At 40.4% G+C, this 25,827-nt stretch overlaps 1 protein-coding gene across 3 annotated transcripts in view; it reads right to left on the bottom strand.

Moving 5' to 3' along the window:
• SGCZ (sarcoglycan zeta) overlaps positions 1–25,827 on the bottom strand; it is an 834,522-nt gene that overhangs the window by 425,152 nt on the left and 383,543 nt on the right. The window contains exon 1 of one of the 3 annotated variants that reach the window (XM_075127889.1): positions 23,986–24,107. The exons of the other annotated variants lie outside the window; for them this stretch is intronic. Coding sequence (XP_074983990.1) covers positions 23,986–23,988 — 3 coding nt within the window. The 5' untranslated portion in view covers positions 23,989–24,107. Of the gene's footprint in view, positions 1–23,985; positions 24,108–25,827 lie in introns of those variants that run through there. 3 annotated transcript variants of the gene reach the window in all.

The following is a 25,827-nucleotide window of genomic DNA, read 5'->3' as shown; positions in this document are numbered from 1 at the left end:
GATTCATATGTCCCCTCATGGTTCAACCACCATTCCAGAAGACATGCATCCATGCTGATGACAGGTTCTGCTCGATAACTATGCAAAGCAGAGGGGACTGACGCATGTTCATTTTCATCATCGTGAGTCGGATTTCACCAGCAGAAGGCGGATTTTCTTTTTTGGTGGTTTGAGTTCTGTAGTTTCTGCATTGGAGTGTTATTCTTTTAAGACATCTGAAAACATGCTCCACACCTCATCCTTCTTAGATTTTAGAAGGCACTTCAGATTCTTAAACCTTGGGTCAAGTGCTTAGAAATCTCACATTGGTACCTTCTTTGGGCTTTGTCAAATCTGCTGTGTAAGTGTTCTTAAAACGAACATGTTCTGGGTCATCATCCGAGACTGATGTAACAGGATATATATATGGCAGAATGTGGGTAAAACAGAACAGGAGACATACAATTCTCCCCCAAGGAGTTGAGTCAAAAATTTAACTAACACTATTTTTTAATGAGCATTATCAGCATGGAAGCATGTCCTCTGGAAATGGTGGCTAAAGCATGAAGAGGCATATGTATGTTTGATAGCCGGCGTTGCAAGGTATTTAAGTGCCAGATATGCTAAAGTGCGACGCGAATGTCTGTTCTCACTTTCAGGTGACATTGTAAATAAGAAGCAGACAGCAGTATCTCCCATAAATGTAAACAAATGTATTTGTCTTAGCAGTTAGCTGAACAAGGACAACTGAGTGGATTTGTAGGCTCCAAAGTTTGACATTGTTACATAGCTGCACTCAAAGCAAAACAAGCTACATTTGTAAGTTACACTTTCATGATAAAGAGATTGCACTACAGTACTTGTATGAGGTAAACTGAAAAATACTATTTTTTGTTTATGATTTTACAGTGTAAATATTTGTCATAAAAATATAAAGTGAGCACTGTACACTTTGTATTCTGTGTTGTAATAGAAATCAATACATTTGAAAGTGTAGAAAAACCATCCAAAAATATTTAATACATTTCAATTGGTATTCTATTGTTTAACAATTGATTAAATCACGATTATTTTTTTTAAAATCACAGTTAATTTGAGTTAGTTAATCGCATGAGTTAACTGTGATTAAGTCAAGAGCACTATAGTTTTATATCTTTAATAGTCTTACTGTTTTGGGTCTTGGTACTAATGAGCATTAAAAGGTAAATCTGTGCTGTACTTCTTCCTAAAAATGCTTACACTCCTGCTTAGCTTCAAACAGATGAGAAATTCAAGAATGCAAATTGAAGAGAGGCAGGCAAAAAACTGTGTAAATTATTTACAAGCATCCACAGCCTTTATTGGCAGAACATCGAACATCCCAATAACGACACTAACAATTTGGGAATAGTTCCACATTATGTTTCTAATACTTGGTATTTGCCTGCATATTTAAAACATTAGAGGAGGACTAAAAGATCCTTCAAATCCGAACCACAAGTTCTCCTCTGCTTATATAAAGGGCTCGTAGTCTCTCCAGTACCAGATGATTCTTTTTTCCACTTGCTGCTTCAACAGCTTCCTCCCCTCACTCAAAGCCTTCCTAAATGATGCCAAAGAATCTTGTTTGAAGGACTTCTTTAACCATTGCTCCTGGTCAGCACACCTATCTAAGTACAACTTGACCTTTGAGGAACTCAAGTCTCCACTAGAGGGAGACGTAGCTTCACTTCTTAACCTCTGCTCCTAGTTACGATCTACTGTCATTATACGCAAAAAGAAAAGGAGTACTTGTGGCACCTTAGTCTGTAAGGTGCCACAAGTACTCCTTTTCTTTTTGCGTATACAGACGAACACGGCTGCTACTCTGAAACCTGTCACTATTCTGGAGCCCAGAAGGTGAACACAAGGTACATTGCATGGCCTAGGACAGGAAGTCTTCTCCCCCGGAGAGCTCTGACCTAAGTAGTGCTCTACTCTACTCAAGAAACCAAAGAAGAGCTAATTATTCACCTATTAGATCACTTTTCATTTTCACAGCTGCTGCCAGCCACAGTAACAGGCAACGACAGCTCAATCACCAATGCTGCACCAGAAGTGCCAGGGCCTTGGCAGCGTCAGCTCAAGAACAAGCCTACTGCTCCTGACCAGCCGCACAGAAGGAGCAGAGAGGTAGAACGTGTAATATTCACTGTAAACATATTCCATGAAACTTTAAGAATGTGAACAAAAACAAATGTACACTTAATCTTTCCAGTCCTATAGCATGTCACCCCCTGGAATTCTGCTGGCAATCCTAAATGACAAATCAAAGCTGACCTTTTTTTCTTGCAAATGTATCAGTATTCTGTACCGTGCAGCACGTGTGTTTCTTCATGGCTGTATGAGCTATCAACATGGCAAATTCCTCTTTTCAATTACTGGACTCAACCTGTCTGTCCAGAGCCGAGTATTAGCACAACTGTTTCTATCAGATTGTGTTGATGGCTGCCAGTATAAATAATTCAGGGCTAGCTCTGAGAGCTTGTAGACAACAGAAAAAAAATAGCTTGACATGACAAGCGTTGTGTGAAAAATTGAGATATAATATCCTGTAACACTTTCAAACGAACTTGTCCTGCAAAGAAATCCCAAAGAAGAGAGCTTGGAAAGCTGAAATTTCAAGTTCATTTTTGTGGTAATAATATCCTTTGACACAAGCATGTGAATATGAACGCACAGTGCTAAGTACAATAGCCCCCAGGTCAGTCACTTTCATATAAGGGAGGCTTTAAGAGGCCATAAGTAGGTTCTGCTGACAGAGTAGGCAGTTGATCAGGATTGCAGTATACAATGCCAGGTTTCAGAGTAACAGCCGTGTTAGTCTGTATTCGCAAAAAGAAAAGGAGTACTTGTGGCACCTTAGAGACTAACCAATTTATTTGAGCATAAGCTTTCGTGAGCTACGGATGCATCCGATGAAGTGAGCTGTAGCTCACGAAAGCTTATGCTCAAATAAATTGGTTAGTCTCTAAGGTGCCACAAGTACTCCTTTGCTTTTTGAGTATACAATGCATCACTTCAGCACTTTCTGTACAAGCCCATTTGTAAATGAAAGCTGCTCCTCACAAAGAGCCCAAGAAAGGCTGCTAGAAGTAACATATGCTATTTACTTTAATGAAACTTTTGACTATGGAAGGAGTCAGGCCCGTAATGGATTTAAACTGGTTTGACACATGAAATATTTGACGAAGAAGGCCTCTAGTAACAGAAGGGCAGTAAATGCAGTTAAATGAAAAAGTAAATACAGCAGATTGAAAGCATGTAGCAATTAGAGGGGAAAAAAGCTCTATAAAGATAAATTATATGTATAGAACAGATGGGGAAAGAAAGAAATATGGAAACAGATGTAAACATTATTCTAAAGCATGAAAGATTCATCAAGACAGCAAAGACTGTGCAGAGCAGTTTAATGCTGTCCACAGCAAGGAACTCTGGGCTCCAATTCCTATGAAGAATAGGAGCAAAGTTTGTTAAGTATAAAAGCATTAACAGAATATGTTTTGGTGATGGTGTATTCCAAATAGTTCTTATTCATAAAGAACTGAAGTGAAAATTAAGACTACATTACGCTATTGTGTTGAATGCACATTCCCAGTATGCATTAAAGAATCAAGTAGTACAAGGTAAAGTGCAGCACATAAACACCATTGATGGGAAATGATATAAGCACCTTGTATAATAAACCAATTAAATTGTGTACACACAATGTGCTAATTGTTCTCTTTTTATGGGGATAAATTTCAAAACACATTTTCTGTCTTGACTATCTTTCACCATTACATACACATACATGCATACGTATATTACACATTTTGCATAATTACTTATCTGTTACCATCTTGTTTTGAAACCTCAGTATAAAAAGAGATTGATAACCTGCTTCACAATACTACTTTGTGTAATGCTGTATATTTTTACAAAGTCCAACACTGGATGAAGAAAAAACTAGAAAAAAAATACTGAAATGTGAACATTTTGACCCTATATTCAGTACTCTTAAGACTTATTCTTTGAACAATATTAAAGACATGAACCATGTCCAAAGTCCTCTGAAATCAGCGGGAGTCTTTGTTTATTTTTATGGGTTTAAGATCAGTCCCTCCTAATACCAGTAACTATAAAATAATGTTTTTTCCTACTCTCCACCCTTAGTAAGTAGGTCTTCCTCTTTTTGTCGCTTGCTACTATTGAGGTACAAAATTTTGGAACAGTACATTAAGAATGGCTTTATTTTTATGGCACTGAGGTTATAGGGTCTGTTGTGGCCAAAGTGGTAAAGAAATTAAAATTAATTATTTTATTAAAATAAACCATGTAATTTAGGATGTGAAGGGAGAAAGAAGGATCTTGTGGCTGTTCGGGAAATGCTCATGCATCTCAACTCTTTTACAGACTACCTGTGTGACCTTGCACAAGTCAAAATCTCTCTGGGCGCATTCCTGGACCCACTGATGTCCATGGCAAAACTCCCCTTGGCTTAGGGGGGTGAAATCTGAGCCCCCTTTATGTCTCAATTTCCAAGTGTAAAATGAGAATCTGGCCCAACCCCTTCCCCAGGGTTCAGAAGAGAATACACTACATCAATGGGAGGAGCTCAGATATGACTATGATGTGGGACATAAAAGCAGGTGTTCCGGTAAATAACTACTGTACACAAACCCAGGACTTGGGTGGATTACTCACTGACGTACACATGGCTGCATTGTTATAAAGACGGTCTTTCAAACAGTGTTTCTTGTCACATACTGTTGGGGTATGTAAGGATTAAGTAAAGACCTGGGTAACCGCTAGTATGGCATTAGGGAGGAAGGCATGGGCAGGCACTGTCTCTTCGCTTGATAAATAAAGTGCTACTCCTCTCCCCTCCCTTCTCCTTGTTAAGGATTGATAAGCATTGCAGCTGCATGAGAAAGGTGGGGATCTCAAGAATACCCTTTTGTGTAAAGCTGTGCTATTTCCCCCTCCCTTCCTTTCCCAACTCCACAAATGAGCTTGGGGACATGGCCTTTCCTCTCTTCCCTGTGAACTGCTGATCAAGGGAATTTGTGGCTACAATTATAGCAAAAAAATAAAATAAAATGTATTTGTAAGGTAAAAATTGTCTGTAGAAAATGCTAATGCTGTAAATAGTAATCAGGGGCAGGAATAATTATATTCAGTATATTCAGTAGCTGTTAATATTTATTGTGTGGGCATTCATATTACTCAATAAGGGTTTTGGGGGTGTTGTAGTAAATATGGGTATTTACATACTAATAAATAAAGTGTAAGGTAATTAACTCAGTGCTTACTCCACCATCTATTCAAATCCGCCTCTGGATCAGCCTGTTCTCTCCCAACATATACTCTGGTTGTTTCTGAGATCACTTTGAATTGTCCACTCTGAACAATTGCATCTGAACATTGGTTTTTACCAGGCACCTAGCCACCTTGGTAAATGTGTGTTTTAATGTGAAGAAATTAGTGCACCCTGTGTGGAGTTAAGGCACCCATAGTTGTCTAGTGCAACAAGGAAGAAAGAGTGTGTCTGTGCAACTTTAAGACAGAGAATCAGTTTTTCAGGAAACTTTAAACCCTGAGCTTTATTTGGTAAGAGTTCGGAAAAGTCAAGTTTCTTGTAATTAAGCAGCACTGCTGCTTTTGCTCTTTAGTCTATCTTTATTTAAGCTCAGAAAACTATGTATGTATATGGCCAAATTGTCTAGCATCTTGTACCTTGTGTAATCATTTGCACCTGTAGAAAACCAATGTAAAATATCATTCTGATCAGGTTGTGGTTTACACCCACTTTGTACCAGGGTGTATAACTAGACAAGGTGCAAGGCAGTGGAGAGACAGAACCATACTAAATTGAGAGATTAGGAAAAAGCATTCTGGAAAGAATGTCGACGCATTTCTATTCCAAAAAGGAATTAGGTCTCTTTGACCACTCAGAGGCCAGGAGAAATCTAATGTCAAACCTTGCTGGAATTAAAATGGCAGGGGTGGGGAAGTTACCTTTCCAATCACATACAGTGCCACTTTTTCCTCCTACTAGTTCAGAAAGAATTTATTCTTGTTCATTTATAAGGTAATTGAGTAAAAGGAGTTGAATCCTAAATATACACAGATTTGAATAGTGGATTAACAGCTTTTCTGACTAAAGAAAACAAAACAATTTAGGAAAGTTTGAAAAGTAAAAGTGCTATATTACTGAAGTTATAGGTTGTAGCATTTGGAATATTTTCAACCAACACTTTGCTTCTCAAACTACAGAATGCAAATCATGCATTAGATTATACTTGTTTAAATACGTATAAATCAAGATTTTATAAATGCACTATTTTCCCCAAAAGAGTTTTCCATTTGATCCTAAGTCTGTGGTTTCTTTTGCTGCATTTCTTACTGTATACATTGGAAATTTACTTCCACATATTTTTAAAACAAGTTCTCCTTTTCTTCATAGGTTCAATTTGTATTCCTATCATGCCTCATTCATTTTTTAGACTAATCTTTTATTTAGCATTTTACACTTCTCTTAAATTACTTGTCCTCCTGCTTGCCACTGAAACTTGATTAGAGCAATTTATTATTACTGCATCAATTACAAACTAAGGGTAGGAAAACCAGTGTATATAAATTAAGAATTACCCTAAACTTTTGCCCAAAACTTAAAATGACCCAGAACACCCCCCAACTTAAAGGTTGAAAGAGATTGGAAAATTTTCCTTTCCTATTTTCTAGGCAAGACAAGAAGAGTGAAAATATATAATAAAGCTTTCATGGTATTTCCAGTCTAGTTGAGTAGGCCAAAGCAATTCATTTTTTAGACAAGCATCCAGACTTGTGTATTTAATCTAAACTTTTTGGATGTTAATGAAATAAACAAAACCAAACCATCTTTTTGAAGTTCACCTGTCATTAGCTGTTTTCTGTCACTACCCAAGAAGTGGCATCTCTGGAAATGACATTGCAAAAATAAAGGTCATTGAGTTGTTGACGTTTTGATGTGTTTGTGAGCACTGCCTGTCAGGAGTAGTATTTCCAAGTTCTGGCAGATCTCACCCCATCACAGTGCCTAAGGGCAGGGCAGGTACATACCATATTAGCAAGTAGGTTCCGCTCTAAAATTATTAGCATTGACCTTTATTTTCCATATGACATGCTAGAATACGTACCACCATAGTTCCTCCCTAATACCTAAAAATAAACATTTTGCAAAATATCCACTGGAGAAAATTCTGCCCTCTGCGAGTGGTATGGAGGATCCTGAATGTAGCAGAACAAATAAGGTTCCAGGCTAGGGGTAGAAGGCTAAATTCTGGGACCCCATTCAGAGTGGTTCTGCAGCCCTGTGCTGGCTCCGTGAAAGGACTCTGCTCCCCAAGGTGCAAGGTTGTGGGGGAGAATAGTTAGCAGTAGGAAGCATTCACAACTGCACAGATCCACTGGCTATCTCCCTACCACCACCACCACCACACACAGACATATGTGCATGGGTAGGTATGCTCAGGTGTCACAAAGGCCATTGTAGCATGTCTGGGGCCATGCAAAGAGGGATATTCCTTCTCTTCCCTAGCGCCTAGAAAAACTCCCCAGAGCACAACTTGGTTTGCTTGGCTTGTGCACTACAATTAGCATTTGCCTTGATGACAACTCTCTGCTTATTTACTGTACAGTCCCATAAACCATATGCAGCTCATTTACTGTCTAGTTCCATTGTCACCATATTGACAGGTTTCAGAGTAGCAGCCATGTTAGTCTGTATTCGCAAAAAGAAAAGGAGTACTAGTGGCACCTTAGAGACTAACCAATTTGAGCATAAGCTTTTGTGAGCTACATTAATTAATTATAATTAATGTATCTGATGAAGTGAGCTGTAGCTCACGAAAGCTTATGCTCAAATAAATTGTTTAGTCTCTAAGGCGCCACTAGTACTCCTTTTCTTGTCACCATATTGTTATTCAGTTTTATACTTTGTTTGTTTTGTTTTGTTGTTTTATACACATTTTGTTTTGTTTTATACACATTTTGAAAATTCAGTTCTTCTGGTCAGAAGCATAAGACTGGTCATGCTGGCTGAGACCAATGGTCCATCTAGCCCAGTATTCCGTCTTCCAGCAATGACCAATGCCAGATACTTCAGAGGGAATGAACAGAAGAGGCAATAATCACGTAATCCATTCCCTGTCACCCATTCCTAGCTTCCGGCAGTCAGAGGCTAGGGACACCCAAAGCAAGGAGTTGCAACCCTGACCAATGGCCAGTGGAGCCACATAGCAATTTATGTGCTGGCACCATCTTGCCTATCAAAACCTGTTCTGCATCACCCAGGGATCGAAGTCCCCTATGCAGGCTACCTAAACATAGCTACACCCTAACTCATGCAAACTGTCTGGAGCCTTCTGAAACAGCAGGTGAGGAGACAGGATTTCCCTTTTCCTACACAGAGTGTACTGTGTTTAGTACATCACAGAGTACCCTTTATACCAAAGAAACATTATGTAATAGTACACTATAATTACAATGTCTAATCAAGGTATTCTTTTACTTATGTTTTTATTATTTCTGAAAACTTCAACTTTCAAGATTACATGAACTCTGTATAGATGGACAAAAGGACTTGCGACTAGGCAAGAAAATGGATTCACACTATAGCTCATCACTTTCAAGGCCTCATTTCAAATTCCTTTCCAGCCATCACAGAGCAACCTCAGTAATTCAACTAAAGAGGGGTGATCAAGACATTCAAGTTTGTATGCTTTTCAGATTCTTTCCCAGACATATCCAAACCAATTTGTTCATTTGGGCTGGAAATCAATAGGCTCTCTTAAGAAACCCAAACAGTTCATCAACAGGGTGAAACTAGCAGTCTTTGTCGGAACTTTGTCAGCAGTGTCTTGTCTCTCCTATTTTGTCTTCTCCTTTCTCTTTCAATTATGCTTGTACTCTAAATGTCTATTCCTGCTTTCATCTTTGCTCTCATTTCAAATTGCTTTCCCTCTCCTCTCCTGCACCCAAGCCTCCCTACCATTAAAAAAACCACACACCTTACTTTCCCATTATCACCTTCATTGTTTTACTTTCTTCCCCTATTGGAACTCACTTGCTTTCTTGCTGTGGCTCTGTCAAATCCTTCCTTAAAACTTACCACCACACAGCCTATCTTCCAATGAAATGAATATTGGTAGAAAAAGCAGTTTAGTTAAAATTATGATGCTACAGTGCAGAAATACATCTGCTGATTACTTAGTACATTGTGGGCCAAATTCTGCTGCCTCCTACACAGAGGCAAGTTAGACCAGTGCAGCTGCACCCCACAAATAAACATGATTTGAGGTGCCTGCTAAGAGGGACTTCCTGTGCAACTCAGTTTGGTAGCAGGCACGGGCAGGGTGAGGAAAACAGGGGAGACCAGTGGATCCATTGGCTAATACTGCATTGCTGAGCAGGAACACAAGAGCACTGGGGACTTTCAGAGCTGGAATAGCAGATGCAGAGCAGTTGTGTTGCTGCTGCACCCTGCTGCAGACAGCAGGATGGAAGGGGGAGGAGTGTGTGTATGCATATACACAAAGGGGAATGATATAGATTGTGGAATATGACCCTATAGGGCTATACTAAGAATTTTAGAATGTAAGCTTCTTGCCTTTTTCTGTACAGTATAGCAGGGAGTACACTGTGTGTAGCAGAAAAAAAACAAAAATATTGACTGCCAGCATTAATTAACTTTACACTAAGAAGTTAGGTAACCCATTCCCTTTCAAGACTAAGCATAATTTAGTTTAATGCCAGTAAATTTCATAATATGGTGTATGCCAATTAAAAAAAACCAACTTTTCATGCAGGTGTTTTGGTACAGCAGTAAAACTGTTTCCAATCTTGGCTCCTTTGTTCAGTTTGTTAGTGGCACTGATTATGCTTTTAATAGAGCAAAACAATTTTATCAGCCCTAGCTTTTGTCCTTTTAAACTGAAGAAATCTGGAAAATAATCTTAAAAAGACCTTGTTTAAGAAATAATGGGGGGGAGGGGGAAATATGAAAAAAGCCAAGAAAGTACTGCACATACTGAATAATGATTATTTCCTGGCCTACAGAATTACTTATCAGTGGTAATTATATTAAGTAAGTGTTTACTGGAATAGTAATGGAACATGGTGCCTTTTGCCTATAAATCACTGTTTGGATTGAATGTGGTCTAGTTCCTAATGCAGTTTTAATGGGCAAGATTCCACATAGTAATAATAAAAAGAAATCACTATTCTATTGGGTCTCTCAGCAAAGAAGCCCAGAATTCAGCTATATGGGCTAAACTTATTTCCACACTTGGTTCTTCCAGGCTATTATAAGTTATCTGTATTTGGTAATTGTAATAGTGGCTGTACAACCTGTATTTTAGTGCAACCCTTCTGCCCATCAGAGTTGGCAGCAACAAGGGCCGGGTTCAATATCTAGGGGCTCCATTCCAATGACAATGCAAAACCGGCTCGAGCCCCCACCCAGTGACCTGGGACAAATATATACCACCCCCGCTGGGCACCTCCAAGAGGCAATACTTCCCCTCTCGCAAGCACATAGTCTGAGTGTAGCAAAAGCCTTTTAATAACAGAGAGAAACAATGTGGCATTATGTTGGGGAACCACCACCAACAGGATTCATAACACAACCCATGAGCAAAAAACCCACCCCAAGCAAATTAGGGCATGTCCTTTCCCTTTGGTTCTTGAGTCCAGCAACCCCAAATCACCCAAAGTCCCAAAAGTCCAACAACCCAAAAGTCTCTGTCCCTGGTCAGGGCAGCCCCAGAGTTCAAAAGTTTATCTGCAGAGTTTTACCTCCCAACCTGTGTGGAGATGGGGGGGGGGGGAGATTAAGGGGCACCTTATGTGATCCAAAGCTGATTGCCCCACCTCTCCATGGGGCTCCGCTCTGCCAGCCACCCCCATGAGCTGCTCCAGGCATCCGACAAACTGCTCTGCTCCGCCAGCCACTCTGCTCTGCCAGCTGTCCCGCAAACTGCTCTGCAATATATCTTCAGGCTCCCCCACTACTAACACAACACTCTGTGATTTCAGCTCTTAGTAAGTTTAGCTCTTTTGTGATTTCAGCTTGTAGTAGGGGAGCCTCAGTGCTGGTGTACCATTAGCCCAAAGTGAATTAATGTCAGCAGCCTGTAACTAGACTTCTAATGGAATCAAAATTAGCTCTGATATTCCACAGTGGAGAGAGGAGGAAGTGCAATTAGCATGTAACGCCCTCACCAGGGGGCCCATACCACCAAGTATTAATACTTGTCCCCAGCATCTCTCCATTCACTGGGTTTTGGAACTCACAACCCTTGCCTAGCGAGTGCTACTTAGTTGATGGTGAGTCCCTCCATCATAACAAAAGGCCAAGTACAGTTCCACTGTCCTTGATTCACATAATCAGGATAATAAGTTTATTCCTGCCCCAATAACAGAGAAACTGAAAGTACAGCAGCCAAAGTGATCATCTAGGCAGGGTGGGTGTGCCTGTGCAAATGAGATCAGCCCCTGAAGTTTTTCCTACAACCCACCATGACTCGCCACCAGATGTCAGGGTAGAGCTCATCCTGACTCTGCTTACAATAGTAATTATAATAGATGTACAAACACAGAAGACGACAAAGTAGTTACTTCAAAGAACGTACAATCTAATTTAAACCAAGAACACAATAAGTGGATATAACAGACAATAGAAGAAAAGGGGACAGGGAGGAAGAGAATAGGAATTACATGCTTACATAGCTAACCTATATGAATAGCTTAAAGCGGATGACAGAAGTATATTAGCATAATTATTTGAGAAGTTTGCATGACCATTCCCCTTGATAGACCCATTCTTCAGACAAAAAGAAGTTACTAGTATTCAGAACTACGAAACCAGCATCATTTTCATTCCAAAAATTGCAAAAATATATTTTAATTCGAGTGTTCACAGCTACCAAAGCTTTTTGTTTCCAAAATTACCAAAACACAGAAGTGCTCATATTGTACCTGAAACAGATTAGATATGCAAATGAGTTAGGATAAAAAAAACTGAAGCCATTAATACACTGTAGGGGTGGGTTCATCATTCTTGTCACTTCCTTATTCGGGGGTGGAGACTTTTATAGCCTTCTTTCAAAACTAAGTCAAATACCGGGCTTTCCTGCAGATTGTCCTGAGGTCTGCTGATATTCAAGACCAATGTACTGAGGGCTTGATCTCCCCCTTTGTTGTCTTCCATCCACAGTCATTACAAGAGCCATCTTCCCAATCTAGCTTCCATGTCTCCACTGGATGTGCCCATACCAATGTAGCCTCCCTCAACTGGTCTTCAGTCGGAACCATCTGCATTAGTCCCTTTATGCCTCATTTTGTTTCCCCTCAGGGAGGGTCCAACCATTCAATCATCTCATCTCAACATCTTCCTTCCCTGGTGGAGAGCATGCTGATTTCTTTTCTAGTGACTAGCCAAGACTCTGTTCTGTACATTTGGATGGGTCAACCTGTAATTTTATACACATTATTGGCATCTTTTGTCACAAACAACTGGGGTCACCTCCCACAATATGCACCAAACAGCTTTAGTGTGATACTAGGCATCACTCAGAAGGGCACCATTGTCAACAACCATTGATCCTAGATATTTCTTTCACTCTTCCAATATCTTAGCCTGTGATAGCCCTTATTATAGCGCCTCCTCCCTGTTATCATAGCCTAGGTCTTACCAACATTCACTAATTTCAGCTTTGTCAAAACTAGGTTACCACTGTTCAAAGTTGGTTTGTAGGGTGCCCCAGGCTTCCACATATATTACTAAGTCATCAGAGAACAGCATATTCCAAGGCTTTGTATATCATCACTTATCACATCCATGATAACCACAAACACAAAAGAAATCACTTTTGATTTCTTCACAAAAGAAGTCACCAGTTAAGGCTGACCCCAGTGCAGGCCAACATTTACTGGAAATTCTCTACTGTAGCCCCATTTCATTTTGGCTAAACTATCAGTGGCTCAGAAGGACATCTTGCACACCTCTGTCACATATGCCACCAAACTAGTTCTGTTGGTATGCCTTCTTCAGGTCCACATAGGTCATGCATAGTTGTCTCTTTACTCTGAACTTCTCCATGAAGATTCATAGTGCAAATATAGTATCAGTTGTGCTCATATCCGGCGTTATTTCATACTGACTCTTCCAAATTTCAACTATTCCATAGAGCAGCTTTTCAATAATCTTCTCCCATACTTTCACAGAACGGAATGTCAGCTTAATTGGGCAAGTCTGTTTTCAGTTAGTGGATATGACAAAATATTCCCAGGTGTTCACAACTTAAAATATTATAATAATCTTTGTACAAAGTATGTTTTGTGAGGTATCTTATTAAATAACAAGCAAATTGAGTTATGTCCTGATAAAAGATATGTGGGAACATTGTATGTGAAGTTACAAGATTCCACTGTATGGTGTTACCACCACATGTTCCAAATTGAGGTTGGCAAATAGGTCTGTCTCAAAGGAATGTGTGCTTTGCTTAATTTGTATTTAAGCAGTAAACAGAGTCATCAAGCAGAAAGGTGAGACAAAGGAAGTCCCACAAGATCAGGAAAAGCAGCAGGAACATCCTTCCATATAAACTTCTTGTCTCCTAGTACCCATCTGGAAATGTTTTTTCAAGAGGTAAAAGGAAACTATGCAAAGGAAGGACAAACACCCCAAGGCACCACTCTATTTCTCTGCATTCATGGCTCCTGAAAGACAAAGGAAGGAGTGTGGATGTGGGGAGGGGTCCTCACGTAAGAAGTTCGGTCCGTAAGACTGCCGAGAGCAAATGGTGAAAAATCTTTGCTTTGCATTTAGCATAGTTTGTTAAGATAAAACTCAACTCGTGTCTATCTTTATTTTACTTGTAATCATTTCTAACTTTTATGCCTCATTACTTGGACTCACTTAAAATCTCTTTGTAGTTAATAAATTTGTTTTAACATTTTATCTAATCCTGTGTGTTTTAATTGAAGTGTCTAAAAAACTCCATTTGAGGTGGCAAGTTATGTGCATATTATTTCTACTAAAGCAAAACAGACTTTTTATAAACTGTTATTGTCCAGGAGAGGGGTGGGCAGTACAGGATGTACATTTTCATGGAAAAATCTAAGACTGGGAGTGGTTGGCGGTCACACTGCTATATAACCAAGGCTGGTAAGGGTCTTGGCGTGGCTGGCTGCAGCACACACAAAGACATAGTTGGGAGTGACTGGCACGCTGGAGGCTGTTTCTGAGCAGTCCAGGCTGGAGGCTACAGCAGCAAAGCAGTGTAAAGGGCACTCCAGGTTAGAGGGAAGAGGCGATATTTACTCATTTGTCTGGATTGTACCCTGGTATGTCTCAGCGGCATAACAGCCAGTTTCAAACTAAGGACAAATTCTGGCCCTAGCAGAGCAGCACTACCAGGCTTTGCTGCCATTGACACCTAAGCAGCTCAAGGGCAGAAGAATGAGAAAGGACCTCATATGAGGCAGCCACATATAGTTTTCAACCACTATAACTTTCCCTCAGGAGCAGAGTCACAGATTCCACCCAGTCTGATATTTTATCAATTGGACCCTTGGAGAGGATTTGTGTGAAGGTACTAGATATGTGCTCTGCTGGTATACAAAAGAAGGTACTACATACACATCAGACCTGTCCTTCCCTCTCTGCACTGGCTTCCTGGAGAATAGTAGGTCAAGTTGAAGGTCTGTCCTTACTTTCAAGGCACTCAGTGGCCTGGACCATGGCTACCAAACACATTGCTTAATGAGGACCAGGGTTAATGACTCCTCTCCTCAGGCACAATGGAAATTTCTACAATAGGGTAAAGAGAGCGCGTGGGAGATAAAGCTTTCTTGGGGACCGGTCAAGACTGAGGAATGTACTTTTACAGGAGCTAAGGACCATCAGAAGTCTCACCTTCTATTCCAAGTTAAGCTGCACTTTGACTTTGCCTTCTTTAACATATCCACAGAGTGCACATTAAAAAAAACCCTACCAAAATCCTGCACTGCACACACTATTCTCACCCTGGAAAGAGGTTTAGAAAGAGATAAACCAAATGTGAAAAATATTAGTCATGGTGTATAATAGGCTACAGGAAGGCATTCAGATTCTATAGCAATACGAACCTATATAGGACAGAATACAGTATGTTAATCTTTTAATAACAGTCTTTCAAAATCAAAAGCAGAGACAGATGTAATTTCTGAAGTAAAATGTATCCTCTCACTTTATGTTTCTTACTAAGGGATACGCTTTCTACTGATGGGGGAGGTGGATCTTCTCAGGCAATCTACAGGGAAATTAGAAGAGTGCTTACTCTAAACTACATTAATTCTATTCTATTAATTCTATTGAAATATCCCCCAAAAGAGAATCCATCACATGTTGATAACCATGACTTTGGTAAAAGCAGCACTAGGCTGCATAAAGGAAGATGCTTCCATGATGCCAACTGTATCTCTGCTTTCTGCATCTGAATAGTAACAGAACAGAAGTCTTGTGTTGGCTTCAAACTCCAGTCAATGCCATTTGTACTATCAATCCTGGAACAAATAGTCAGTTTGTTACACAGAGCTACTATCAACATCAGCACATATGCAAACGGTTCCAAAGTGATAGCTAGAGAGGAAACTGTAGACTCGCAATACTTTTTTTCTTGGCAGGATCATGCACGCTTGGCTCTGATCTGATTTGTAACAGTGGAGTAAAATCAGGACCCTAGCCTGGCTGCACAAAGAACATTTGCATCCCCCAAAGCTTTTATGTATTATCTCTGTGTTGATGCAGCCATCGTGTAGGGCCATATGCTCTGCTTCATGCCTAAAACAGCATGGGAGGAAAGCAGCAGCCACCTGACAGATCCATCTGCTGTAACATTCTCTCTGCCAGACCCAATAGCTGTGCAGAGCCAGAAGGGGTCATAGCAATGATTGATATGATTTACAATGCAGCCACATGATCTGTTGGAATACTAAGGGCAGATCCAATTAATCTTAAGTGAAGTCTTTGCCTGTATGCACTTCTGGACCCACACCCGCTGTGGTAGATTGCTTGTACGAATGCTGACATTAAGTGGCAGCCACCAGCCCCATGATCCGTTAGAACCACAGAGGGGGAATTACTGCTCTTCTGGGCTTTTGTAATTTACAATGTTTTGTTCCTACTAAGTTGCACACGGAGTACCGCTTCCCAAGACTCTGCCTTTTTCCCACATAGCCTTGACCAATATGCATTACAACTCCTGTGACCTGACTAGAGAGTGGATAGAAGTTCATACTCCTGCATTTTTTTCAATCTTTGGCTTCCTTTCACACAGTGAAAAGAGAGGTTTATAGGCCTTCTCTTTCCTTTCTTAGTCTTTATCCAGGAAAAACTCAGAGAGCAAAACACTTTGATCACTTCAAGATATTCCTGTAAATAAGGATTTGATCCTTAACATAAGCCTGTGTAGTTAGAAAGAAAAGTTTTGGAGGCAAACATACATACCTGGTGGCTTTTCAGTTTAATAATTCTGTAACAGCATAGGATTTGAGAATGATCAAGTCAGGCCTTTAATATGTGGCCTTTGCTGTGAACTAATGTGAGGGTTTCTGGTGGGTTTTTTTGTTTGTTTGGGTTTTTTCCGGCACTTTGATAAAAACAATCCTCTACAACCAACCATTTTAACATTCCATACATTCCATCCCACAGAGGTAGAATCAGAAATACATTGCATCAATCACTTTCCAACACTGCAACAGATATAACAAAACTGTTGAGTTTACCTGATGAATTTTCCTTTAGATAAACCTAACATGAACTCTACAGAAAACAGAAATACATAAAGCTACACTGCTTGTAGAGGGACAAGGATTATATATTTGTTACTTTCAAAGCCCACTGCAGACAGAGAATTGAATTAGTGGTATCAGTGTCTAGCTTTAAAAACAGCAGAAAAGGGCTGTGTTTAATCACTCTACTATACCACTTGTTACAAATTAAGTCTAGCATCATCTGGTTGGTATAAGGATTCTGGTGGTATCAGCTATTGAGTTTGTTCAGATAATACTAGCTTTGCATGTTCCATGGAAATGTATGCCAAGATTATTAATAAATCCAACGTGGGAGTGCTACAGAATATACTACAGACACTGTTTGCTTAGTATTGCAGAATCTTAGTTCTAATGTAAAAATAATTAAATGCCCTCTATTTGAGCTTAGAAAAGGGTGACCTCTTTCAACAATTATACTGTTTTGAAAATCAATTTACCAGGCCAAAGCTACAGCATAGTTTACCAAATGCGTAGAAAACAGCGACCTATAGAAATAAATCTAAAGTAACATACCAAACCTAACCTTTCATTTAACTAATTTAAAACCATTAATACATATTTTCTCTAATAAATGTGATTAACATTAAGATATAACAATCCTTAGTTTAAACAAGTCCCTGTAATTTTTTTAATTTCCCAACAAAGCCTGTGTAACTAAATGAAGATATTTCCCTCAGCCCTGCAAGTTACAGAATCTCAGGGTTGGGGTTTGTTTTCCCTTTTTAATCCAAACTTCAACTAGAAACTGAGATGTACTGTATTTTGTTTATGATGGGTCTGGGAGAGGTGGTATAGGGAGAAGCAGATGTTACTTCAGAATCTACTCTTGAATTTGAGTAAAATTGTCTGGTAAAAATGTCAAGCTTCCTCCTCCAGGTTCACCATCTCTAGCTGGAGCTGGACAAGGCATTTATTTTTTGGCCTTTACATTCAAATAACATTTATAGAATAGTTAAAGTAGACAATGGCGAATTCCTTTTCATCCTTCAGAATACAACATCCATAAGCTGCAAATGGAGATTCTAGCAAAGCATCTCTGAGTTTATGGATTTGCCACACCCTATGCAGTAGTTAATGGAACATATGTGATGTACTTCTGAGACTTGGTGAGATATAATTATTAAACATGTTCATGAATGAATTGCTCATTTAAACTATATTAGCATAAAACAGTTGTGAGTAATTTATATGGATGTATTTACTTAGATCCATGAACACCCTCAGCAAATTCACGGATGACACTAAGCTGGGGGGAGAGGTAGATATGCTGGAAGGTAGGAAAAGGGTACAGAGTGACCTAGACAAATTGCATGAGTGGGCCAAAAGAAATCTGATGAGGTTCAACAAGGACAAGTGCAGAGTCCTGCACTTAGGACAGAAGAATCCCATGAACTGCTACAGGCCGGCTAGCTAGCTGACTGGGTTAGCACAGTTCTGCAGAAAAGGACCTGGTGATTACAGTGCACAAGAAGCTGGATACGAATCAACAATGTGCCCTTGTTTCCAAGAAGGCTAACAGCATATTGGGCTGCCTTAGTAGGAGCACTGCCAACAGATCGAGGAGAGTGATTATTTCCCTCTATTTGGCACTGGTGAGGCCACATTTGGAGGATAGCATCCAGTTTTGCTCCACCCCACACTACAGAAAGGATGTGGACAAACTGGAGAGAGTCCAGCGGAGTGGAACTAAAATGATTAGGGAGCTGGGGCACATGACTTACGAGGAGAGGTAGAAGGAACTGGACTTTAGTCTACAGAAGAGAAGAGTATGGGAGGATTTGAGAGCAGCCTTCAATTTCCTGAAGAGGGGTTCCAAAGAGGATGGAGCTAGGGTGTTCTCAGTGGTGGCAGACGACAGAACAAGGAGCAATGGTGTCAAGTTGCAGTGGGGGAGGTCTAGGTTGGATATTAGGAAATGCTATTTCACTAGGAGGGTGGTGAAGCACTGGAACGGGTTACCTAGGCAGGTGGTGGAATCTCCATCCTAAGGGTTAAGGCCCGGTTTGACCTGGGATGATTTAGTTGGGGTTTGTCCTGCTTTGAGCAAGGGGTTGGACTAGATGGCCTCCTGAAGTCTTTCAACCCTAATCTTCTATTATGCTATGCAAACTATTGTTTTTATCCTATATTTGACAGCCCTTCTGTGTTATGGCTGAGCTAATTAAGAAGGAAGGAATGCTCACCTTCACCATATCCTAGTAGTTTAAAGATTCTTAACACAGTGTTGCCAACGCCAAGCATTTTTTTAAGTCACTCAAGCCACACCAAAAAAAAATTATATGATTATTACAAAAAATAAAAAGTAAGTATTTTTATTAGCCTCTTTGAGCCTTTTGTGTAACTCACTTCACATTTGCAGGCTTTCATTTGCCAGTTTGATGGCTAGAAATTCACCTCTTTTATAATGAAAAGAGGACATTCTCTCCCAATCACATGCTTGTACGAGCTAGGGCTTTAATAAAATCCATTTAACATCATGATATTTGGCAACTCTAAAGCCCACCCAAATGTGCATTCATGACAGGGTCCTTTCCCTGTAATGGAGTGAGACTGTCATTTTCCACTGACACCTCAAAAACCGTGACTATTTACTTTGTTACCTGATCTTTAGAAGCATCTACCATGAGGGACAGTATGAAGATCCACACATAAGTAGACAAAGTGATGCTACATGACATGTGTTCTCTTATGTCACATGTAAAAAAACCCCAAGGCCTAAATTTGAAGGTAAATACCCATACACATTACTGTGACATATTGGAATGTATTGAGCATTGCTGAATCTGTTTAAGAGAATTTGTAGTAATAGTTTAAGAAGTTGCTTATGTTGAATCTGTTATATAGTGCCTACTATGTTTTTCCTTCCTTCTCTCTGCAATAGACGAGGTCAGCCATCATGGTTCCAACCACATGTACAAGTCTGTTTCTAATCAGGGACTTGTGCTGTATCCACCATACACAACAACTGGAGGCAAGGATTCCAAGAACCTCCTATGCACCAGAGTAGCAAGACAATCTACAAACATTGATAGATTAGGGGCGAGAGGAGAGATGTCTGCTAAAAATAAGTACTCCAAACTCCTAAACTAACAGCAGCAAGGTGAAGCGGCAGCCTATACTGGAACAATGGAGACCTCCAAAAGTGCTAGAGAGGAGTGGCCCACATAGAGAGAGACAGACTAGAGCAGTATTTTGAAGCGAATGAGATTCCCCCAGAAAAAAACACAACAGCATTACAGAGTGTGATGGGGGAAGCACACACACACAGTTTAGTACACAGTGATCACCCCAGAGAAGCCAGCAAGTAAAATCTGTAAAGGGATGGTGCAAATTGTTCAAGAGCACTTCGCACCCAGGTCGATTATAGCAGAGAGCTTAAGGTTGCATTAGAGGATTCAACTTGAAGGTGAATCTATTTCCTTCTTTGCAACAGAGTTAAAAAGATTATCAGAATTCAGTGCTTTTAAGGATGAGCTCAGCAAGGCCCCAAGAGACAGACTTATGTGTATCTTGCTTAATAAAAGCACATGGAAGAGGCTCTTAACTAAATAACATCTTACTTTTAAGCACACGGTAGAAATGGGAGTAGCAATGGATGCTTTATCAAGGGATGCAGCAGAATTGCATACAGGAGCTAAAACAGATGTAGAAATGGATCTACTATCAGTAACCCAAGGCAAAAGCTGGTCCACTCAGCAGATAGACATGGTATTGTTGTGCAAAAAGGGTTCCATGGTCCTTCTTATTGTCAATTTAAAGATGCATATTGCAGAAGCTGTAATAAAAAGGTCATATCCAAGCAGTTTGTCACACTAAGCAAAATCAGGAAGAGGCCAATCAGGGTCTAGAAAAAGAAATATCAATTTACACGCTGTAGACAGAGGCAGTAGTGACACAGAAGGCAAGAGTGGAAAAGCCAGCCTGGATATATCCAGTGTGAGCAAAAATCTTAAGCCAGAAATTTGGTTGACACCCTAAGCGGTGGGGAAAAGATAATAAAAATAGAATTGGATACATGATCTGCAGCGTCTGTCATTTGCTGTTTGGAATATGAGAAAACTTGTAAAAATATCAAATAGACATTGATATGGCTAAATCATGTACAGGAGAAAAGATGGTGCCAATTGCAGCGATGCAAGTGAATACTGAATTTAACAGTAAGCACTGTTTATTAGAATTGTATGATGTTCAGAGGGATGAGCCAGTGGGGCCATGAATGGTTACAAAATTTCCCCTGGACTAGAAATCTAGAAAGATGCTGCAGTCACTTTCAGCAGACCCTATTACAACAGTTGAACAACAGCTGGAAGCATACCAAGTCAGACACTAGCATATTCAAGGAGGATATAGGAACTCAAACACAGGAAGGCTAAAATAATCCCAGCTGTGGAGGTGCAGCCCAAGCTTTGCAAAGTTAACAGTATCTACTCAAATGTAGATGCTGAACTGAAACATTTGGAAGAGAGCATACTTTTGACCGTGGCCTGGAGCGAATGGGGAACACCTATTATTCCAATTGTAGAGAAAAAAGAAAAATGTGATGCAGTAAGGGTGAGATTTTAAGGTCACTGTAAACCCCTTACTGAAAGGTGAAATATGCCCCCACCTCGAACTGAAAACGTTTTTGCTAGCAGCAGGGGGACAACAATTACGCAAAATTGAATTGTCGCAGAGCTACCTACAGATGGAAGTTGAAGAAGAATCTAAGTCATACCCCACAATCAACACACTAATGGGTCTGTACCACTAAAACAGGCTAACATTTGGTATAGCTTCAGCTGCTACTATGTGGCAATGGCAATGAGAACAAATTGTTGCTTGGAGGACCAGTGGAAATGAGGAAGAACATCTGGAAATACTGTAAAGGGTATTAGAATGTCTAGAAGAATACAGGTTATAGCCAAGCACATAAAATGACACTTTTCAAGGACTCAATAGCTGGGCGTGTTATTAATGCAAAAGGCCTACATAATTCTCAGGAGAAGATTAAAGCAGTCCTGCAAGCTGCACTGCCATAGGCTGTATTGCAATTTTAGATAATTTCTAGATTTTATCTATTACTATAGCTAATTTTTACCAAACCTAGCAACTGTATTGCATTCACTGAACCGTTTACTGCAGAAAGTGGGTCAAAAGTGGGTATGGCCAGGTGAGTGTTAAAATAAAACCTTTACCAGAAGCAGAACAGTTGGCCACATCAGACTGTGTGCTTACACACTTTAACCATTCCTCGCTCATCAAGTTAGCATGTGATGCTTCCTCACATGGAATTGGGGGCAGTTCTATCACACGGCATGGCAGATAGCAGTGATAGACCCATAGCTTTTGCCTCCTGATCTCTCTCAGTGGCAGAACATAACTGTGTGCAAATAGACAAGGAGGCTTTAAGCCTGGTACCGAGTGTAAGGAAATTCTCACTTACCACTGACTAGCAACCACTTTACCCGAGAAAGGGAGTTTCTGTGACAACAGCAGCATGTATGCAATGCTGGGCTCTCTTCCAAGCCGGTTAGATCTATGACATCAAATTTAAAAGAACAGGAGCATATGCTCTCTCCTACCTGTGCTAGCTGAAGGGCAACTTGTAGTAGAGACTAAATCTATTGAACGTATCACCTTGTTTCAAATTGAGGGTGCCCCAGTGACTTATAGTTTGATCAAGCAAGAAACCAAGAGGGACTACACACTAGCTCAGGTTTATGAAGCCATTCTGAAGGGCTGGAAATATACGGACAGTTCTAATCTGGCATGATTTTACACATTTACCATATATCAAGGATGTATCATATAGGCAATTCATGTCATTATACCTTGGGGTAGTAAAAATGAAGACATTAGCCAGAAGTTTTGTACGGTGGCCTGGCATTGACCAAAGAGAACAGCTTGCTAAGGAATGTTTGGGATGCTAAAAGATAATAGCATGTGCCTAATCCAGTACCATTGTACCCTTTGGAATGGCCACCAACTCCCTCGCAACGTCTGCATATTGATTTTGCAGGACCATTTTGGGGAAGGCTATATCTAGGCATGGTAGATCCGCGTTCCAAACGGCTGGCAGGTTTTTGCATAAAGACCACCACAGCTGCTCAGGCAATAGAATAACTTAAGCTTGTTTGCAAGACCTGGACAGCCAGCACAACGCAGTGTAGCCTGGAAATTTTGGATGCTCATGAATTAAAATGGTATTAGATATATCACCTTGGTACCATACCACCCAGCCACAAGTGGCTTGGCTGAATGGTTGGTACAAACTTTTAAGCAAGCCCTACAATACATGACAGACAAGAGGCCATTCCAGCAGCAGCTAGCATTCTTCTTGCTAGCATATTGCAGTACATGCCACGATGAACCAAACACCTGCAACACTGTTTCCTGGCTAAAGTCTCAGATCATGCTTGGACTTAAAGCCAGATCTGTGTCTAGAAGTCAAGAGTCATCAAATAATGCAAGCTATGATGAGAGGGACCAGCTAAAAGTGGATCAGTGATGGCACATGATTATCGGGGACCCAGTAGATTGCTTTTGTTAGTGCGCAAAAAGGTCCCTTGCCCTATATTCTACAAATGGCATGCAATAGGTTTTGGCACCACCACACTGACCGGTTGTGAGATTCAGGGGTATCTCCATGGCTTACAAAAGAAGTACAATTCCCCTGCTGCCAGTTGTTCCAACATCAGTGCCCCAGCTTGAAGCAACAACCAATAAGGTAGACTAGAAAGCAAGTATGCTGAACAACCTACATCACCTAAGTCAGATTTTGCTGCCAACACACCACTTCCAAGGTAAGTGTTGAAATATTGGCAGACACTATTCAGAAAGAAAATGCAAGCCACCAAAGACTTGGTTTGTGGGGGGAATAACCCAAGGCCCAGTTACAAGTACATCTAGATGTTGTGCCCATTTTGGCAAGCGAGGGGATGGGGAGCATATTTGAATATATTGAGCAGAGTATTGAATGTTTGTGTGAATTTGCAAGTATAGTTTCTCAAATAGTAGCTTATGTTGACTCTTGTGTTATACAGTGGTTACTGTGTTTTGGTTCTCTCTTTCTGCAACACAAGAGTCAGCCATCATGGCTCTAACTGTGTGCACATCTGTTTCTAATCAGAGATTTATGCTATATCCACCAGATCAAACAATTATTCCTACCATAATCTAATTATGCAGGCTGTTCAAACAGAAGATTTCAGATCCTACTGAACGACATCTTCTTTTCGTGCAATAATACTGCAGTCAAAAGATTATTCTCTCAGCATAAAGTCATTGCCGCAAGTCCCGTGTCTGGTGCCCTGTGTACTCTGTGGCATAGGGGACATAAAAGCTGAACCATGGCCCCACTCACTTCACCAGTTCTTTAGAGTAGCAGGGCAGAACTTCTGCAGAAAAATAAAGACCGAAAGAGTCATTTGCATACTTAATTCACTAGATTAACAATCAAAACACTCACTTCTGAAACTGTGATATTAAGATGCACTCATTTATGCTGCCCCACACTGCCCATATCCTGAAAAGAAAAAAGATGCACGGACATCAATATAGCTAGACTGTGCCAGGCAATACAGTTGGAGGCATTGGTAGCAGTGCTGTGGTGCTCTTGGCTTTCTGAAGGTAGAAAAGGCAATCCAGGTTGTAGGCACAAAAAGGAGTCGGTTAAGTTTTTTTCCACTGGGAGAGTATTACACCTTCTCCCCATTGTGGGCAGAAGTGGAGGTTACAGTTTGAGAAGGGGCAGTGCTTTGATATCCTAGTTGCCCCACTCAGCAACTAAGTGCCAACTGCATCCAACCAAGTATCTGGGACTGCATTCCAAGATAATGGACAAGTACCTTAGCAGAAACATTGTACTGTAGTAAAGTGGTCAGTAATGAAATAGTGCACAAAAGTTGAGAAGTTATCATTGGGTCTTTGGGTCAATACCTCATTGAGATGAATAGGGAAGTTATATCATCCTGTGCTATTGTTTCAGGCCAGACAGAACCACGTTAGTTACAGCTGACTCACGTTTGGAACGTTTTCCTCAAAACCATAAGGACTAACAAATATTTAAATGAGAGGTTAGATCTGGAGTATAGTTCTATGTTAATGGGTGACTTCTGCAGAAAAATTCCATGTTCGAGGATACGTGGGGACTTATACATCCCAAATAACCATAGATGTATTGCCAGCAGATTGAGGGATTTGATCGTTCCCCTCTATTCGACATTGGTGAGGCCTCATCTGGAGTACTGTGTCCAGTTTTGGGCCCCACACTACAAGAAGGATATGGAAAAATTGGAAAGAGTCCAGCGGAGGGCAACAAAAATGATTAGGGGACTGGAACACATGACTTATGAGGAGAGGCTGAGGGAACTGGGATTGTTTAGTCTGCGGAAGAGAAGAATGAGGGGGGGGATTTGATAGCTGCTTTCAACTACCTGAAAGCGGGTTCCAGAGAGGACGGATCTAGATTGTTCTCAGTGGTAGCAGATGACAGAACAAGGAGTATGGTCTCAAGTTGCAGTGGGGGAGGTTTAGGTTGGATATTAGGAAAAACTTTTTCACGAGGAGGGTGGTGAAACACTGGAATGTGTTACCTAGGGAGGTGGTGGAATCTCCTTCCTTAGAAGTTTTTAAGGTCAGGCTTGACAAAGCCCTGGCTGGGATGATTTATTTATTTGGGGATTGGTCCTGCTTTGAGCAGAGGTTGGACTAGATGACCTCCTGAGGTCCCTTCCAACCCTGATATTCTATGATTTCTTTTCATTTTCTGAAAATCTGATATTTTGGATATGCTGTTGATCCAGCAGTAAATCATAAGCCCCCCAGTAAATCATAAGACTTATCCACATACTTAACTTTTCCCACTGAAGGAGCAGGACTTTATTTTACAATAATAATTTAAGAAAAGTGTAATTTTGGGTGCACAAAAATCTTGCTTCCCTATTTTAATAGGTAAATTGCAATTCTTTAACTATTTCAGTTAATTAGTGCTTGGAACCACCTATACAACTG

This window comes from Caretta caretta, chromosome 4 (genome assembly GCF_965140235.1).
Source record: "Caretta caretta isolate rCarCar2 chromosome 4, rCarCar1.hap1, whole genome shotgun sequence".
Taxonomy (NCBI): Eukaryota; Metazoa; Chordata; order Testudines; family Cheloniidae; genus Caretta; species Caretta caretta.
This window is presented reverse-complemented; position numbering and strand designations above follow the sequence as displayed.